General features: G+C 48.1%; 1 protein-coding gene across 4 annotated transcripts in view; it reads left to right on the top strand.

Moving 5' to 3' along the window:
• Window positions 1-21,099, top strand: part of DNAJC6 (DnaJ heat shock protein family (Hsp40) member C6) — a 564,838-nt gene that overhangs the window by 272,760 nt on the left and 270,979 nt on the right. For all 4 annotated transcript variants that reach the window (XM_069641979.1, XM_069641980.1, XM_069641978.1 and 1 more), the window contains one exon: window positions 394-544. In XM_069641979.1, coding sequence (XP_069498080.1) covers window positions 394-544 — 151 coding nt within the window. The remainder of the gene's footprint in view (window positions 1-393; window positions 545-21,099) is intronic.

Genomic DNA, 21,099 nt, shown 5'->3' with positions numbered 1-21,099 from the left:
TTGTCTGTTCTCAACATATCAGTTTCAAAACCTGCCTTATTATCTAATATGTAATTAAACTGATTAGATATTTGTGGCCAAATATAAATCGTTCAGTTGCAACTGTGTCTTTTATATGTACACCCAGAATAAATAAATTCATTTTTGGGAGCAGAGGGCGTATCCTTGAGGACCACAAGCTGAACTTAAGTAGAGAACTGGTCCGGTCACTGCTAAAACGACAACTCAGTGGGACTATATCACCTGATCACTCGGTGACAATAACTAGAATAATGATGGGTTCTAACAGATTTCAAACCCTGCTCGGGATATGATTTAGTGCAACAGAGGCATTGGTTTATCTATGTATAGTTTATTAATCTGAACAAATACAATGTACTTGTCTCTATTCAGGTGCCTCGTCACCAGATATGGATGCCAACTATGGAGGAGGCTTACTGGATATAGTGAAAGGAGGAGCAGGAAGACTGTTCAGTAACCTAAAGGACAACCTTAAGGACACCTTAAAAGACACCTCTTCAAAAGTAATGCAATCCGTAGCCAGGTAAAGTACTGGACGTTGTGTTTGTCCTGCTCTTTATTTTGGAGTTATTGTAAGTGGGCCACACCTTCCGAAGAGGACGTTTCACTCGTAATCCATTGCGATCAAAACGGATGAGTTCGGTAAGTGAGTAGGTCTGGATTGGGGAGGGAGACGAGTGGAATGTCAAGTGAAGGGAAGAAGGGACAAGCAAGAATGGGGGCGGGAGTGATAAGGGGCTGCAAGGGGGTCCCATGGATTTGCCATAATGTATTATTGGTTATTTATAACACGCTTAATACCCAGAGCTTTCTGAGCGTGTACCCAGCGATCGAACCTGTGTTGCTCCGTGCCGTCTTGCTTCCAAGACAAGTGCATTGCCCCTGGGCTATCCTCCCTGCTAAGCGGGGACGGAGGAAGAAGGGCAGAGGGATGGATGTTTGGAAAGTACTGCAGTTTGGTGAGTGGCCCCCAGAGAAGCAAAGGTGGGCCGGGAACATAGCAGGAAATTCATCATTTTTGCAACCCCTGTTGCGCCACACTCCCTCGCTATGGTGGGGTGGGGGGTGCGAGAAGGATTCATTTTTCAAACAGAAAAAGGACCAGTGTAGAAGCAGGGGCAGGAGGGGATTGGCTGCCCCACTTGGCACTGCGGCCCTATTAACCGGCCCTCTGCCCCCGCTCAGTGCCAAAAGCTGCCTCTTGTAAAATGGCCCTAAAAATTCAGTTACAAATGATACATTTATGCAAAACCTGTAAAGGAGCTACGTGCAAGTCCCAGATTGTTGTGGAAACCATCCGAGGAGAGTGTATCCATGACACCAGCAGCGGCCTATGCATTCCACCCACTATGTCTGTATTCTGGAAAGGTTTTAAGCAGTGGCTGTGTGAAGTACCAGCAACCCAGACCCAGAAAAGGACACGTGCATTCACAATTCCAGGAAATGATTACAGGTTTGGGATTAGCGAAGCATCACCCAAGCCTTGCTGGAATAGAGGAAATCCTGACCTGTGTGTCCGCGCACATTAGAACACATCTGAGGAGTAAAGTCAGACAGGAGCTGGGAAGGGCGCAATGTAGGGGCAAACCTAAATGCTTGCAGGCATAAGGCGCCTCACAAAGCATGTAACACACCAGAAGAAACTTCCAGTAAAATTCCCATTTAGGGAGAAAGGCATTCCAAGAAAACACATCATTCGCAACACCAACCACTTCAGTGTCTCACACATTGGTGCGTATGATCTGCTACAGTTACACAGTTAAAAATATCAATGTAAACACGTCATTTCAGTGCTGGAGGAGAAGGATACAAATGTAAATGGCTGCACAAAATGATATTGAGCAAGTGCAATTATGTTGCTCTGTACGAGTCAGTTGGCCAGTCAGCATTTTATTAAACATGCATTTAATAGACGTGCCAATAAAATTGATGAAAGCGTTACAAATCAAGTTGGCTGATTGCGCTGCTTATGTTAAGTTCTAGAAAGTAAAAGACTGCTTTTATGATACGCTCTCGTTGCTAAGCAGAGTGTTCCTGTAGAGCACTCATTATGAATCCACAGAACATACATTACCCACATTTACATTATTGCACGCAGAAAATAGGTGATGAGTGAAAATGAAAAAAAGAAAAAGAAAATGATTTAGTTTACGCTACAAACTCAATGTCAGCATAAATTGAGAAGATTGTGATAGAATCAAATTGTGAGGAATTTACATTTTGGAGTAAAATAATTGATTTCTCTTATAAAAAATGATTTTATATAAAAATTTGTTGTGTGAATATTGTTGATAAATTTGATGCGTGAATAACTAAACATTTGGTTGTATATACAATCCAAATTGGATGTGCAGGGGATGGGTGAGTCCCACAAGTGTGTGGACACCTGTTGTCTGTCCACAGAACCCGTTCGTAGAACGGGTACTTTTTGCTAGTAATAGTATATACCAAGATAATTCACATGATTCCATGAAAGCGCCCTTGCTACAGAAGCTTCAAAGGGGCTACAACATGGAGATGAATTATAGCACTGATTAGATTGTGTAGCCTTCGATCTTGCTTTATGCCTTTCCTCCCTGTAACAAAGTCTTTAATGTCGGGGCCTCTACACAATTTATCTGTATCTGGCCTGCGTCTACTATTTTTTGAGTCCTCCTTTCCTGAATTTCCAATTTGCCTCTTGTAGTGTAGATCACATTATCCATTCATTTGAGGGGATAAGCGTCTGTTGGCATCACAGCTTTCCAGAGAGTTGGATGAGTGCTCAACCTGATGGCCATGGATTATGACGCCCACTTCCTCCTGAAGACATGCTAGTTCAGCTTCTCCACAAGTCAGTAAGGAAGTTAGGACGGTCAGGAGGCTCTTTTCATTTGTTCCCTGTTTTCTAATGCCTCTGGAACATTAATTTACAAATGTGGACTTTGTAAACACCAATTAAAGAACAGACACAATTGACAATTTATGGTATTTTCCTCTACAAGTAACTCATAATGTAATGTAATGGGCAATCGTATAGCACCTTTCACCATTGGTATGATCTCAACACACTGTAGGTTGAACACCCTTGGGGACCAGAGGCCAAGTATAGGACATTTGTCAGAGAGTTATAGAATGTGTGTGTGCATTTTAGCCAGTACGAAGGTAGGTAGGGGTGGCCAAATCCCTGCTAGTCACCACTGTTGAGAGGAAATGTGGGTGGGTGCAGATAGGTAGTCTGGAGAGTATGTGAGAGAGATATTATGGGTGCAGCTAGAACACATTTGTATTGTGGGGGTAGCTGCATTCTAATGGCAGAGGAGTTGTACAAAGTATGTGAAGCAGGAGAATTCATTATGTTTGCAGCTAGACTGAATTTTATTGTGGTGTAGAGAAGGAGCCAAGTACCCCCACCTCCACCAACTCGCCCATAGTGCCTATATGTGGGGAGCCAGAGTGTGAGACACGTCCAGTACCAGTGAAAATACTGATACCTAGGAGAATCTTGGAAGCAAGGTTCCCATTGAGAAAGCCATATCTGCATACGAGACAGAAGATGAATGGTGACGTCACACAAAGCAAGACTGACGTGTATAGAAAAGATGCAGAGACGAGAGAATATAGGAAATTCTATAAGGTATCAAGAAAGTATCAAAGATAAGTGTCATTTTGGGATCAAGATGAAGAAGCTTATGCAACGACATAGATCAAAATGTCGAGCTGTTTTACACGTGTACGTATGCAAAGAAACGTAAGCAGTATTCTTGAGGCTAGCTTTATAGTGAATAGATTGCGGCATGCGCCAATATATACATATATAGGAGTCAGTAAAGAATGGATGTTTCCACCACGTACAATAGCAGAGCTGAGCAAAAGAAGTATGGCCGCTTTTCCAGTATGTCGCAGTTAGAAAAACAAGTGAAATTACAGGCGAATCTCAGACAGGCGAAGCTGGATGAGCCAAGAAGCCAAGACCGTATCAGGCTGCAGTGAGCTGACATTGGATACAAATCGTGTGAAAGAATGGAGCTCCTGTTCAGAAGGCATGGACAAAATCAAGAAGACGTCAGAGGTCTATTAGAAAATAGTATTTTTAACACTCTAGAAGCTCGATTTCGTGGTCTTCAGTGACGTGGGGAGAAAATGTTGGACGAACATGATGGTCACACATACGCATGAGGGCAGAGCGTGTCTTCACTCCTCTGAATTTCCCAGAGCAAAGAACACTCCAAAGGACAAGTTCAAAGTCCTAATTGACAGCAGACCACTGAGGTGATGATGGATGGATATATTAATTGGTGGGAATCTATGGTTAAAATGAGCTCACCAGCACCTGGACGCCCATCCTAAGTGCTGCCATACGTAGGTGGAAAAACTACTACTGACGGCGGTTAGAAGCCAACCAATGATAGGGTCCTCTAGTTATTTAGCCAATAGAACGTTGTGTATTTAATGACGTTCATAGTGACCTGTTTGAAGGGAGGGCTTAGTTGCCCCGCCTGATGTTAAGAAGCCTATCATTTTATTCCACTGCCTAAACGAGTATGGATTATATACTTAGATGATCTTGTTAGACCCTACCGCACTTGGCACTAGGTTTTTGTATTTTTCCACGTAGGATGACATTAGTAATACGCAGGTTAACGTCACCTATGACAATTTTTTGCAATATAAGATTGCTTTTTTCTAAGATGCATTGAGAGATTTTGCGCTTAGACGTCCGTTCGTGTCCGTTGCACTCCCTCTTTTAGATAATTGATATTAAAACAGTTATCCTTTTGCCAACTACCTGAGTCGTTGCTATTATTGATGTTTGAATAATTTCTGCATCCACCATCCATATTAAAGGTATTGCTATCTCATCTTATGAGGCTGGGAACTCCAGTTCAGTGGGGATAGCTGCATTCTAAAGGCATGGGTGTTATGCAAAGTGTCTTAGAGTAGGGCATGGTTGATGAGGTTGTCTGGAGAGTATGTGAGAGAAAACATTAGGTGTGCAGCTAGACCGTAATATACAACCTTTGTGGCATCCCTTAATCAGAATACACTTCAAGTTAGGTAGACATGCAAAACAAATGGCTTAAGAATAAAAGAAGATATTTACATTCTCCTTAATGGTTTATCTGAAGTGTATAGGCTTGGGGAAAGTGTATGTGCAGACAATGAAATTCAGAAGGTTCATTTGCTTATATATGGGGTTTTTCTGAAAACTCGAATAGATTTCACTATGCCGTTGGCTGACAATCCTATACCTAGAATATAGCAATGAATAATATTTTTACTTGTATGAAACCGAATGCTATGTAATGATAGCCGACTGGAGACCATCTCAGCTCTAAGCTAATTCAAGCATTTGTGACGAGTTCCCCTGTCTGACCTTAGTGGTGGATAGTGTGGTTGTCAAGAGGGCGGGTGCCACACAATCTACGTGATGCTGGGCCCGTTGGCCACGTGGCAAGAATCACCTTACTACCCCACTATGCTAGGAACAGGGCGAAGTACATGGGGCAAGAGAGGATCCTGACACTTTACAGGATGGTTGTATTAGCGGATGACATTACCATCAGGGTGGGCTGCTTTATCCCAGACTCCTCATGGAAAATCCCACAGTGTTGAAACATCAGACACATTTATCCATTGTAGGGCCTTCTACCACACAGACAGGAAGTGGATAGAAAAAAAGCAAGCATCCACACGTTATCACAATACAATAGCATACACAATCCCAGAGTAGACGTCCACGAGGTCCCATTTGTGGAGAGACACTGACCTATTTCATTCCTACACAGTCTAGGGGAATCATTCAAGATCTCTCACGGGCAGAGAGACACCATCTGTCTTTGATCAGAAGCTGTCACCATGAACCATAAAAGGACTACCCAATGCTCTCTGTACATGAGCGAGCACACTTATGTGTACCCTTTGAATCCAATTCCAAGATGACGGACCACCAGTAAGATGACTCAGTGAGCAGCTGGAAAGGGGCAGGGCTAAGGCAGATCCACATGTGGTAGTGCCCACCTTGCAAAGAATTCCTGGAACTGCCCTCAGTGCAATCTAGTTATTTTCTCTATTACATAGTTCTTCGTCTGTTAGAGGATCCCTCATCCACTATTCTGTAAGTCAACTAACTATAGTTGTGCTTTTGTGCGCATTCCGCTACAACTCACTGACGGGCTATGATGCTAATGCCTGTGGCTCGAATGTTGGGTTTCTTCAACTGTGACTCATTCCGGACTGTGCCACTGATGGCTGTGCTTTCTTCAGCTACATGTTAAATGCTTCTCAACACCTACCCTGTATTGGCCACCAAAATGCTCACCGAAAGGTCACTTTGAAAGCAGATTTTCACCCATTCTAATTTTTGCTTTTCTCTCCACCTACCTCAGCCCTGCAGCAGCCCCAACAGATTCTCTTCCAGTAAAGGCAACACAGTTGTGAGCTCTTCTCACCAAGAATGCTTCCTATTTTCTTTTCCTTTTCGTCCCCGTTCTCCCGAAAACTAACTACAAAATTCATAATCTGTTTCTGTATCACCTTTCACACCGGGACACCTTTACATAACTTAAAATAAATTCCAGAAAGTTACCTTAAAATGAAACCTTGTCATGCCTATTTGCCAACACAACTCAGCGGCAATCAAAACTACAATGGCCATCCATATTTACCTGTGACATATTATTGTGCAAAACACATGCTTGCTTGATGCCTTCATGCATCACATCCCATACTTCATACCCTTGACGACATATCCATCGCTCTCTTGCTTTCTAACTATGTTTGAGCTATATGAAACCCAAATGCAAATATATACGTAATTACTTCTGTACTACTGCTATTGCTCCTTTGAACAGGGGTGCTATGCAGACTGTCACCCCGTATCCCACTCCTCGTGTTTGCCATCAGCTTCTACAGTAATAGAGTAACCATTATAGTGCTAGGAAACCGCACGCATATGCTTATTATCAACTCCCTATGACCCACTCTCATTCTTACATCTCAACATCCACAGCTACTACTGTCAGGTCTCCTACTGCTGTGGAGGCATTAACTCCTTAATTTCTACAGTCTCCCCGAGACAGGTTTTCTGAGGTGAAGATCATCCACCATCCCCTGGCCACCAGTCCGTCCTCCTCCCTGAGCAAACAATTAATCCTTTTACAAGTCAAATTCATCAAGCCTGAGAACTTTTTTTATAAGGTCGCTCACCACCAGGTTGACCCTACCTTGAACTTGTACATATTATGGAAACCTGGTTTACAGATAACTATTCTACAGAAGTAGATGACTTCCTTCCAGCAAGCTACAAAATTCAGGTCAGCAACATGGCATTTCCCTCAACTGTCCTGCCTATCGTCACACCACCTTGTTACCTACTTACTGCCCCATTGCCTTCAAAAGTGTTGCAGGCTAATCAAGAGACAGGCAACGGGGGTCACCTCTTCCAACTTTGTAGAGGTCTTCAGATCCTCTGCCCACCCTTGCCCCTCCTTCCAAGCAAGATGGTAACCGTGAGTAATGTTTGCAGGCCGCCTGTTGGACCTGGCAGAGCTGGCATTTAGCTGCAGCTTGAGGGAATCGCTGCTTACGCTGTGCCATGGTCCCCTGGATTCCAGAAGTCATCATTCTTGCTGTTATAATAGGTCCAAGCAGGGGTGTTGCTAGGTCTGGAAAAGATCCGGGGCTATGCTAATTTTGGGACTGTCGGGACTTGGGGCTAGCTAGCATTTTTGGTTGTAACCCCTGAGCTTCTATCCGGGGCTACAACCAATAGACCCAGGGCTACAGCCCCTTTAGCCCCCCCTAGCAACGCCTCTGGGCCCAAGTATATCAATAAAGAGGAACACTCAATAAACAGAGTAACACGAAGTACATGAGAAAACCCAGCTTTATTCAGATATGAACTGCCGGCAGAGCATACAAATGAAAATCTCAAAATGGCGTTAAGAACAACAAGGTTTTAAGTTAGAAAAATGTCACTGCTGATGACATGAATAGAAATTATCTTAAAAAACGTATATTCGTGTTTTCAGTTAGTGGAACATAACACTCACTCTCAATCAGCAACCCCACAACAGAGGACATTTTGTCTTCCTACCTCATGGGGAAGACAAATTCATATCATATTCAAAAGAACGGCTATGTGCAACACAATCTCATTCCCTGTTGTTTAACAGAAATGGAAAGTAAAGGACTTTCACTCTGATGTTATCGTACCCAATATCTAAAAAATATATCTTTTATTATACCCATCACCAATACAAAATAAAAAGATATTATGAAATGTTAAAAACATTAATACAGTGCACACTCATAGAATCTCGAATTCCTATTGCACATCTGGTGTGTCATACACGTAAATTCGTTCTCAAAATTCGCAATTGTCCCAAACACATTATGTTGGAACGTGAGTAAGGGCCACACTGGTCAAAATGTATCTACACTCATACAATTGCCCTACATGTACATGTTTCAGTCCGCGAGGCGTTAATCTGCTGGATGTTCTTCAGGGCCCACACAAATACTCCTATGCACGTGCCTCCTGCACACTGGCTCAGCATTGACTGTGTTATTTTTTTTTTTAGATCTGCTGCCTTCCAAGCTAACTTTTTGTTTGGGGGGAGGCTTTATTTGTGGTCTTGCAATTTTCATCTGGTTGATGGACTTTCACCTTTACTGATTTTATGAAGCATCATATCAAATGTCTTCCTATATCGGTGCTCTTCTGTTCTCTTTGCTTTCTGTTTTCTTGTTCTCGGCTGTTTTCATTGTAACCATTTCACCAACTCATTCATTTTGGTAAAGCGCTTTGGCATAAAGCGCTATAGAAGTCAATACATACCAAATAACAAATGCTCACTCGTTTCCTGCTTTTCCAGAATATTGACATTGCACTAATTCTCTTTATGTTCTCGCTGCCACTATCATAAAAAGATGACATCTCCAAATAAAAACTTCAGCAAATGGCGGGGTACTTGCCCGCACCTAACAGACTAATAGAAAACCTGATCTGCACTGCTTAAAAACAGAGACACCTTAGAGACTACAACAAAGGAATACATCGGAAACACAGGGCATTTCTCCATTTGCATCATTAAAACATACCTGCCAAAGTCTCTGTGTTTGTAAAGAGCTTACAATCCTTTTCATAAAAACTCCTTTTAACTGGACACCTTGAACAAACCCAGTTCCACTGACGTATTCCTCCATGACATCCCTTACTGTCTGTAGATAAATCTCCACTACAGAACTCATGAAAACGTTTACCAAGAAGAATGCATCATCAGAAAAGGTACTACTGTGCCCTACCATCTTTAAAATATCTGATAGAAAATATCTGATACAAAATATCTCTACTCCCGTCCCAGTGTTGGCAGCCTTTATAAGCAGCTCATTGTTCCAGGTTGTGTCCCAGACTGCTTGAAGAGAACCATTTTCTCCCCTCGTCCCAAAAGGCCTACAGTAGAGCTAAGCATCCTGGCCAATGTGGTGAATACCACTGCCTAACTTTGTGGATGACAGTGGGGTGGTCAAAGGGACAGGAGGCCATGTATGCTGGAAGATGCTAGACATAGCAGGACATATATGGTGGATCCCCAGAACACCCCAAATGTACCCCCATGATAAGGCAGAGCCAGTCAGAGGAGCACTCAAATACCCATAAAACTCCATGCACAGTTGTGGGAAACGGGGGCTTCAAAAACCCTTAAATATACACCTTATCATACGGTGTACCCACTCAGAGAGTCATTCAGGCATCCTAGTCAGACCCAAACACACAACAAAAGAAATTAAACCTTCCCTGTTAATGTAATGCAATTGTCATTTGTATAGCGCCTTTCACCATTGGAATGGTCCCAACACGATGTAGGTTGAATGCCCTTGGAGGACAGAACTCCAGGTATGCGAAATTCATCAGAGAATTATAGAATGCGTTTGAGCATTTTAGCCAATACTAAGGTAGGTACAGGTGGCCAAGTCCATGCTAGTCACCCATGTTGAGCAGGCATGCATATGGGTGCAGAGAGGTTGTATGGAGAGTGTGCTATGTGTGTAGCTTGACCAAATTTTATCATGGATGATAGCTGCATTCTAAGTGCAGAGCTGTTGTGCAATGTGTCTTAGAGTAGTACATGTAGTGAAGTGGTGCTGAAAGGAGGTATTCTGGAGAGTATGCAAGAACAGAAGAATCATTATGTGTGCAGCGAAACCACATTTTTAACTTGAGGGATAGCTGCATTCTAATGGTAGACGTGTGGTGCAAAGTGTTTTAGAGTAGTGCATGATAGCAGATATGTGTGTGTTGGTGGCCGTGCCTTCGGCTAGTATCCATAGGCATGGAGTGAGATACGTACCTGTTTGTCCTGGCTGGTTCTTAGTTGTGTAGATGCAGCTGGATTTAAAAGGGGGTGAATTCAAAGTGCGGCTAAATTCTGGCCATTGGCTATATAAATGCAGTATTGCCTACCCTCAAAGATTCATCAAGCTGTGAATACAATGGCTACCCTCAAAATTCATCTAAATGCAATATATTGGCTACCATCAAAATTTTGCTAGATGTAATACATTGACTACCCTAAAAAATTAAAATACACATGACAGCCTCAACCAATTGCTATGAAGATGGGAGGAGAGGGTAAAAGGCACATAAACAAACACAGGACTACACCACAAATGCAGTACCCTCTAGAAGTAATCCATCACAAAAAAGGATTGGAAATCACACTCAAAACATAGGTAAATCCTTCCAAAAGAACCCAAAATAGGCTGCAAACTCCATACCAGATGCTTGCTGTACGGGATAGCTAAGGATTACTAACAGGAAAGAAGGCCAAATCAGTAACAATGGACTACAAAAACAGAGGACAGGGATACCTGACTGCCTCATCCAATTGCCATGAAGAAGGGATGAGAGGGGACAGAAACAAACAAATCACTTCACCACAAAGGCAATGCCCTTTATAAGCAATACAGCACAAAAAAACAGATTGGAAATCACACTCAAAACGCAGGTAAATCCCTCCAACAATAGAACCCCAAACAGGCTGTAAACTCCTTACCAGGTGCACGTTGTACAGGAGGGCTATGGATTACTGCTGTGGGAGTGTCATTTATCAGGTTTTGCACGGACACATGGGGCTTCTCACTGCAGCAGGATGACCATGCATAGAGTACTGAAGTGACACATGGGGCTTCCCATTGAGGCAGGAGTGTAATGCATTGCATACCCCAATAAATACAGTGATCCACATGACAATAACGGACCCATGGAGATCCCAAGTCTACACCAACCACCAGCATCAATTGTTGCAACCTCATCTCAGTGACCAGGCAATCAGTGCACTGCCTGCCATCAAAGAACAATCCCAACCTGGAGATCTTTGCAGGCCTCTACATCCCTGACTGCATCCCTTTTGTGTTTCTAATCACCGTCAAGCAGATGCTCATGGACTTCATAAACACTGCAGCCCCTTCAGATGACACAGTTCAACAAATGCATTGCACTATGAATTCATTCCTGCAAAGTTAGTGATCCAATACAGTGAAAGACTCAGAACCATGAAAAGGACCTTTTATTCTCTATTGAAAGTAGAGTAGGTTTACAACATAAGATTCTATACTGTGAAAAGCATGTTCCTGACCGCTAAGGATGTCAACTGATGTGCTGGCTTTGAGGTTGCATACTATTCTTACTTTTGGCCTTCAGATGGTGCTGTAATCGCTGCATACAAGCCAACATTATTGCCATGGAAGGACACATAGCCTATGGGTGTTTTGGGGATTTGTACCTGACCATTGACTGCCTACGGTTATTCCCACCCACTATGTGCCCTTTGAGGTAACTCTATGCTGTCTGAGCCACCTTCTGAAACTTATGGGTCGATTCATGGAAATAATGTGCGCCGAAAATTCCCGCGCAGAGGTACCAAAAACGTGTGAATCGCAGTAAAAGTGCGAAAATCGCAGGCAAACCAGCGCACATCGATTCATGGAAGTCCGTGCGCGAGAAAAACATTGGATGTGCGCTAAAAATGTGCGCCGCGCATGCCGGTGCACAGGTCATCCAACAGCGTGCGCGACGGCTACTGCGAAATCGCACATAGCGCGGTGCACATCTCAAAAGTAGGCGGAACACGGGGCGTAACACGCGGAATGGGGAACAACGTGTGAAAATATGGGCGTCACGGGGGAAGTACAGGAGGCAAGTGCGCGGAACGCCCACACGCTCGCCTACAACCCGTATTCATGGAATCGAATAGGGAAAACCAGCGCACGGTCAAAGACGCGCACAGGGCCAAACAAGTACGCCACAAGAAAGCAGGCGGTACTGCCCCTGCGACTGAAAAAAATGTGCGCCAAAATGTGCGCTAACAAAAAGCACCCATATACAGCCATGATGAATGGGCCATACAGTGGCCCTCTAGGACAAATGAGGTGCAAAGGGGTACCGACAAACACGGACACCCGCTGTGTGAAAAATAGCATGTGCGTGTGTTCCTGGGTGCTCCACACGCGATTGGCCTGGCTACGTGTACTTCGGGGTGCGCGGGAAGTTCCACACACGATTAGCCTGGGTACGTGTACTACAGGGTGCGCGGGAAGTTCCACACGTGATTGGCCTGGGTACGTGTACTCCGGGGTGCGCGGGAAGTTCCACACGCGATTGTCCTGGGTACGTGTACTTCGGGATGCGCGTGAAGTTCCACACGCAATTGTCCTGGGTATGTGTACTTCGGGTGCGCGGGAAGTTCCACACGCGATTGACCTGGGTACGTGTATTCCGAGGTGCGCGGGAAGATTCACACGCGATTTCAGCAGGGTACGTGTATTTCGGTGGTGCCGGGGAATGCTACACGTGATTTGGCCATGTGGGTCCTCCCAGGTGTTCCCTCTACATCCTCCACGGCCCCTGCAGGCAGCCCACACCACAGGGGACTACCCTGCACCCCTGCTCATGTCCCACAGGCAACCCATCCACCAGGGGCATGGCCACCAGCCAACCCACATGTCACCTTGCACTACTGATCACCAACACATGTCTCCCAGCACCCCCACCCCCCAGCAGTGCAGGGGCCCCCTCCACCAGGCCCCCACACATGTCTACCACCACCCCCACCCCCCAGCAGTGCAGGGGCACCCTCCACCAGGCACCGACTCATGTTCCCCTGCACCCCGACCCCCCAGCAGTGCAGGGGCAGCCTCCACCAGGCCCCCACTCATGTCTCCCACCACCCCCACCCCCCAGCCACCAGGGGCAGCCTCCACAAGGCCCCCACTCATGTCTCCCACCACCCCCACCCCCCAGCCACCAGGGGCAGGCCCCCACTCATGTCTCCCTGCACCCCCACCCCCCAGCAGTGCAGGGGCAGCCTAAACCAGCCCCCCACTCATGTCCCCATGCACCCCCACCCCCCAGCAGTGCAGGGGCAGCCTCCACCAGGGCCCCACTCATGTCTCCCACCACCCCCCCAGCCACCAGGGGCAGCCTCCACCAGGCCCCCACTCATGTCTCCCTGCACCCCTATCCCCCAGCAGTGCAGGGGCAGCCTACACCAGGCCCCCACTCATGTCCCCCTGCACCCCCACCCCCCAGCAGTGCAGGGGAAGCCTCTACCAGGCCCCCACTCATGTCTCCCACCACCCCCAACCCCCAGCAGTGCAGGGGCAGCCTCCACCAGGCCCCCACTCATGTCTCCCACCACCCCCACCCCCCAGCCACCAGGGCCAGCCTCCACCAGACCCCCACTCATGTCCCCCTGCACCCTCACCCCCCAGCCGTGCGATTTGCCTGGGTACGTGCACTACGGGGTGCGCGGGAAGTTCCACACGCGATTAGCCTGGGTACGCGTACTACGGGGTGCGTGGGAAGTTCCACACGCGATTAGCCTGGGTACATGTACTTCGGGGTGCGTGGGAAGTTCCACACGCGATTAGCCTGGGTATGTGTATTTCGGGGTGCGCGTGAACTTCCACACGCAACTGGGCCTGTGAGAGTGGGGTACGTGTATTCCAGGGGTGGGCGGGAATATTTACTCGCGACTGGGCCTGGGAGAGCGTGCTACGTGTATTTCCGGGGTGGGCGGGAAGAGTCACACATCCGCCTACGACGCGCCGAAAAATAAATGGTCCAATCCTGAAACACGTACGCCAGCATGAAGCAGGCGTACGTCGACCTGCGCAGCATAAAAGTGCACGCAAACAACAAACAAGCTCAGACCCCAGGATGAATATACCGTTCCTAGCAGCAGTGGCCGTGGGTTACCAAAGGAGGAGGAGGAGGATAGTGAGGGCCCGAATTTTCACTACCAGAACCAGCCTTTTTGGGATGCCTGATGACCAGGTGTATGGGAGGTACAGGTTTCCACCACACATAATACTGGACCTGGTCAGTGAGTGGGAGGATGACCTCACATCACCCACCCTGTGCTCCCAAGCACTCAGCCCCCTGGAGAAGGTCCTCAATGTACTGCACTTCTTGGCCACAGGATCATTTCAGCGGACAAGTGCCATAGTGGGTGGGGTGTCACAGGCCACGCAGTCATGCTGCCTACACCAGGTCTTGAACATCATCACTGCACGCCCATCAGTCCGTAGGCACATATACCTGCCCAGGACACCTGCAGAAAGGCAGGCTGCTGCCCTCGATTTCTACGGTGTGGCACAATTCCCAAAAGTGCTAGGTGCCATTGACTGCACCCATGTGGCACTACGTCCCCCCAGGGCATCTGAGCACATCTATAGGAACCGCAAGCACTAGCATTCTATCAACGTGCAGCTAGTATGTAATGCCAAGGGAATCATCACCTCAGTATATGCCAACTATCCAGGGTCCACCCACGACAGCTTCATTTACCGAATGTCTACCCTAAGCCGGGACCTAGAAGGTGGGCGGCATGGCGATACATGGCTGCTTGGTGAGTATGAATGCCACTGCACATGCATGCATGTCAGATGCAGAATTATGTCACTACCCCACTAATGATACCCATCACCCCCTCACCAGGGGACAGTGCCTACCATCTGAGCACCCACATGATGACGCCAATTCGGAACCCCATCACGCCTCCAGAGGTAAGATACAACACAGCCCATATTGCAACCCGGGGCATAGTGGAGCGCACATTCAGAGTGCTCAAGTCATGCTTTCGCTCCCTTGACCGTTCTGGCGGGCAGCTGTTATATGCGCCCCCAGTAGTGTGCAGGATCATAGTGGCAGCATGTGTCCTGCACAATGTTGCAACACGCCAGGGCCTGGCTGTGGACATGGTGGTGCCCCCACATCCCCAACCACATGCACGCCAGCTGCGCATGGGAGGGGAGAGGGCACGGGGTGAGGCAGCCCGTACGCAGCTGGTGGCTAATTACTTCACATAGAAATCACACCCCAGTGGAGTGCACACAGCCCTGGCACACACCATCTGATAAGCAATGATGACTCGACCTGACAATTAAGACGAACAAAGGGACAGTCAACTGTCAGAACCATAGGAGCCTGAGATTGTTCATGTGGAAGTGTCACAATGTGTGCATCCCTACCTACACAAACACCACCAATGCAGTGTCATCAAAAGACACACTTCCATGCTGCAGAAATGAATACCCACTCGCAAAATACTACATGAAAACAGTGCCATTTCACCCAACCCCTCCCCGGCACGGCCACACAACACACCATGGCATGTCATGCAATGTGAGAGGAAACAAATTAATCCCCACAACATGCCCCAAGTGTCACCAGCTACAGTGTCCCTAATGGAAACATGGCCACACATGAAATGCTCACAGTAATGCAGGACCTACAACACACATTACCAAATACTTACCAAAAATACCAATCACCTACACAACCTCCAACCTACCTTAAACATGACATTACAGACTTAAAAATTTGCTAGTCTCACTACCTGATGATGCCAGCCCTCCGAACACTTCCAAGTATACAGTGTTAGCGCCACGCAAGAGTGTAGGTGCACTGCTTACAACATGGACTCCAGTTCCAAGGTGGACCGCATTGTGAAGACATGAGGAATGGACCTGCAAATTAGGAGGATGAGATTAATGCAGAGGCACATATCAATACACCATGCAGTGTACAATACAACAACAATATGCACTATGAATGTATACACAGTATTGACTACAGACTGCCCACACATCGAATGGGAGTCCAATGTCACCATGTACGTCAATGTCACTTGGGCACACCCTTTGCAAGCCCATGGAAACGGGAAGCAGGAGGGGTGTGTGTCACAAAAACCCAAGCATCTGAACCAAATTCATGACAATAGTTTTGCAAAGGTAGCGGGCGCCCCTCTCTCGAAACAACAGACTTGATAACCTGTTCAGTGGTTATTAGCCACTTGAGAGTTTGCAGCCACTGCTTTTACTCACTGTGCCTTTCACAGATGGGAAATATCCATTTTCATATCAGTCTTTGTCCTGCCCAGGGGCAGTCCAGCACCGAAATGCAATGGCAATTCCAACCTGAACAAGAGTACCACCAGCAACCCCATACACGTGTTTCATCCTTGTTGGGGATCATCAGTGAGGTGAAGCTGATGCCTCTCTAAGCACAGTGAGAGGGAGACCACGTCTGGTTGCCCCCAGGAGACCTAGGGTTACCAATCCCATGTTCCTTGAAAAATAGTTTTGCAAAGGTAGCGGGCGCCCCTCTCTCGAAAGAACAGACTTGATAACCTGTTCAGTGGTTATTAACCACTTGAGAGTTCGCAGCCACTGCTTTTACTCACTGTGCCTTTCACAGATGGGAAATATCCATTTGCATATCAGTCTTTGTCCTGCCCAGGGGCAGTCCAGCACCGAAATGCAATGGCAATTCCAACCTGAACGAGAGTACCACCAGCAACCCCATACACGTGTTTCACCCTTGTTGGGGATCATCAGTGAGGTGAAGCTGATGCCTATCTAAGCACAGTGAGAGGGAGACCACGTCTGGTTGCCCCCAGGAGACCTAGGGTTACCAATCCCAGGTTCCTTGAAAAATAGTTTTGCAAAGGTAGCGGGCGCCCCTCTCTCGAAAGAACAGACTTGATAACCTGTTCAGTGGTTATTAACCACTTGAGAGTTCGCAGCCACTGCTTTTACTCACTGTGCCTTTCACAGATGGGAAATATCCAATTGCATATCAGTCTTTGTCCTGCCAAATTCATGACAAGCCTGCATGTGCCCAGCCACAATGCAGCTTATGCCCATGGGAGCCACACAAGGCAACACACTGTCCCCAAAAAATAAATAAATGAATAAATAAATACATTTAAAAAAAGGGCCATTAATGGGCCCGGGGGAGTGGGGGAGGCCACCCAGGAGGTCTGAGGACAGGGTGCATACCAAAACCCACCTGTGTGGATCGTGCGAAAAAAAAACACCTCCATGGGCTCATGGCCTACATGGCTACCCTATTGTGGGAGTATCACTGCTGTCGCTCTCCTCACCCTCTGCAGCTGCATCAGGAGGTGGTGGCACTATGGGAGGCAGCCCACGCAAAGCCCTAGTCTGTTCCTCCATGGCTGCAAGCATGCGGGTGTGGTAGGTCTCGTTCTGGAGGATAAGTGTGCGGAGGTCCCCATGCAACAACTCACGGGATGCCCGGACCTCCGCCCTAGTTGCCTGCATCTCAGCTGAGAGCGTACGTGTGAGACGCTCCAGCTGCTGTTCTGTCTTTCTGTTTGTTGAAGCCTTAAGCTCAACAAGAGTCGTCCTGAGGTGAAGGAGTTCCACACTCAGGGCTTCCCTGTGGCCCTGGGACTGTATGGAAATGGCTTCCTGCAGAGTCGCCAGTGCCGCCCGCCTGTCCCTGTCGGACGCCAACATGTCCTCCCTGTGTGACTGGTGGATGGAGTCGGTTGCCTCCTGTAGTCGCTCCATCAGCCTTTCGGGGGGTACAATGGAAGTGGCCACCCTATCCATGGCCTGAGCCATCATCTCTGATGATGCTGCCTGTTGGGTTGCCATACCGTATATGGATAGCTCCCATGCGGTATTGCCAGGTGGCTGACGGCCACCACGTCGGCGGGCACCACACCTGTCTGGGGCAAGGCGAACTGCGCCTTGCTGTGCCGGCACTGCCTGAGGCTGCAGGACTGCTTTCCCCCTCTGATCTGCTGGCCCAGGAACAGGATCAGATGTCGCGGAGTGTGACCCTGCATCCGTAACCACCAAAGGCGTACCTGCCAACACTGACATCCCCATTGAGGGTTCTAACCCTGGTACAGGTGGGTCGGACAGAACAGAATTCCTCCCAGGAACACTCACCTGCGATAGCACATAGGTCTCATCATCTGAATCGACACCTGAATACAGCTCGGGGGAGGTGCAGCCAGAGACACCCCTTGAGAGCACGACCTGCAGCAGTTGTGGGTTCTCACCCACCACCACACCACGTCCCTCACTGGTGGTCGGTCGGCCCTCAGGCCCCTCCTGGGTCTGCACCATCTCCACAACCCCAGCAGTATCAAGTGCGTCATCCCGTGCAATGACATAAAAGAAAACAAATGGAAACAGGCATTAGCACTATGGCACACAATTAGGGCTGAGAGGCTACAGAAACAGTACTTGATTGACACATGTCCCACATGACTAAAACCCTCCCATGCATGCACCGTCACTGCGTGTGAAGGGTAGGCAGATGGCACACATTGATGACACCAAGATGGAAGATGAACACATTTGCTACATGGTGCCTAGTGGCATCACACATTGGCCAGTGATTGGCAGGTCAAATACACATGCCATCACACAGATGGCATGTACCCTAGCCATGAAGTGAAGAGGGAGAGGAGGTCACCAATTGTTCATTCAGTCCAGTTTGCTAATGTAATTGATTTTTTCATTGAAATGGTTCAAATGTGTAACCTGCAGCTGCCAGTCCAAAATGGTCCTGTAGCACAGGGACATGTCTAAACAAATCATGTCCAGGAAACAAAGCCAGTCCACTGTACCATAGCCATGTCAGACATGTGACAATAGGACTGAGAAATCCAGAGTAAAAGTGGTGGTATGCAAACAATCTGCCTGAATAAACAGAGGTAAATAAGCAACAATGTTGTGGCAAATGACACTCCAAGGGCAACTGGCGTGGTGTTGGGCTGGATGTCTAATTTTGGCAGAAGGGATGCTGCTATAACCAAATGCTGGCGCGCAGAATGTATAGGAAGAGGCACATGGGTGACCCAAACCACTCAGGCACACACACCCTCACCTGGCACCCAAACAGAAGCCCTCCCACACACACCATGCACATGGATGACACACACATGCATGTGCACTCACCGGACAATGCCTCGTAATCTGCCAGTTCTCCCACGCCTTGGATCTGTTCCTCCGTGATGTAGGTCCCAGCAACCTGCTAATGTGGAGTGAGTTCTATGTCGTCTGCTGGAGACCCACCTCCAGTCACTAGAGTTTCGGCATGACTTGAGGCCAGCTTATTCTTTGCCCTGCGCTTCAGGTCATTCCAGCGCTTGTAGCATTCATTAGCTGTGCGCCTCATGATTCCAAGGGCACTTATGATGTCCGCAATGGTCTGCCAGTGTGCCTGACATTGTGCAGGTGTGGTCTTGGATCCTGCAACAATCACCATTTTGCGGTCATGTGCAGACACATACTCTACAAGTACATTCAGTTCGGCCTCATTGAAGCTGGGCTTCCTTGACGGGCCGAACTGTGTAGCCGTGTCTGGGGCATCAGCCTCTACTGGACGAGCACTCTTCTGCTTGGAAGGTGGTGGGGATCCTGAGTGTCCTACGCCACTCTGGACACTAGGTCCAGGAGCCCCGGTGGACTCTGTACTAGGAGTGTGGGATTGCACACTCAGCATGGGAGTTGGTGCAGGCATTAGCTCAAGTGTGATGGTGTTAGGGGGAATGTCAGCATGATGGACTTGGACCGACACTGTCCTGGCTGGGTGTGTGAGAGGTGGGGTGGATGGAGCCGCAGCTGCCCCTGCAGCCTCCCCAGCCTGCCTACGCGGGCCAGCAGATGACCTAGCTGCCCCTGATCCACGTGGCCTGATGACACCAACGTTCACCGGCGCACGTGGCCTAGACCTGCTGACCTGGAAGTCAGCCATGGAGTCACCCTGTGCCAGGTCTGGTTCCAAAGTGGGCTGGTCCAACAAGGGCTGAGCATGGATGGTGTCAGCCACGTTAACCTCAACCAGGGGGGGGGCATGGGTGTCCCTGACTGCTCCTCCACACATGGGGGGCTAGGGGCACCCTGCAAGTCACGGCCACATCCCCTACCGGATCCACCACGGCCACCACTTGGGGCTCGGCCACCTTTTCCACCGTTACGGCTTGTTCGCCTCCCAGCCATGGCACTGATGTTATTGTGCGTATGGGAGTCGATGTGAACTATTGTCCTGGGCAATTGGGGGTCAAGGGGGTTGGGTACCAGATGGTAATCGAACCCTAGTGCTCTAGCAAGGCTGTATGTCACCCCTGGGGAAAGATGACGGGTCACGCAACGCACAGGCACCCCAAAAAAGGGAAGTAAGGTGCACGCAACCCCTCCTAGACCACGTGCGTGGAAAAATAAACCTGCACTATGCTGTGGCACCCAGAAACACAAGAATGAACGTATGCGTGTCACACGCAGCCTAGAATGACCTCTGAAGGGGTACGCGACACACGGGGCAAGCACAGATGTGAAATACGTGCGCGACTCACCGTCTGCCAGGAACAAAAGCGTGAAAAATATGCGCGTGTGCGCGTTGGCAACACCCCCGCCAAAAGAAGAATTGTACGCTGTCTGAGGAGACAGGACAACAGTAGAAGGGAACGCTGTTTGAGGAAACAGGCCCAGGAAAAAGAGGAAAAGAGAAAAAGCTGTCAGAGGTAACAGGGAGTACGAACTGGAAACGCTGTGAAGTAAATTGCGTGTGAACTGACAAGAAGTACAGATTTCACCCACTCGCTCTCCACGAAAAGCACGTACAAGGAAATGGCGTTCTACACGTACCTTTTATACACACGTCACAGACGCGCATACGCGATGAGGCCATTTCCACCAATTACGCGCTTTGACACTCGGACGTGTATCTCTTTTTTTTTACACGCGCCATTCTCTACGGCCATGCGC

The sequence above is a fragment of the Ambystoma mexicanum genome, chromosome 1q, assembly GCF_040938575.1.
Source record: "Ambystoma mexicanum isolate Mex_15411 chromosome 1q, UKY_AmexF1_1, whole genome shotgun sequence".
Classification (NCBI taxonomy): Eukaryota; Metazoa; Chordata; class Amphibia; order Caudata; family Ambystomatidae; genus Ambystoma; species Ambystoma mexicanum.
This window is presented reverse-complemented; position numbering and strand designations above follow the sequence as displayed.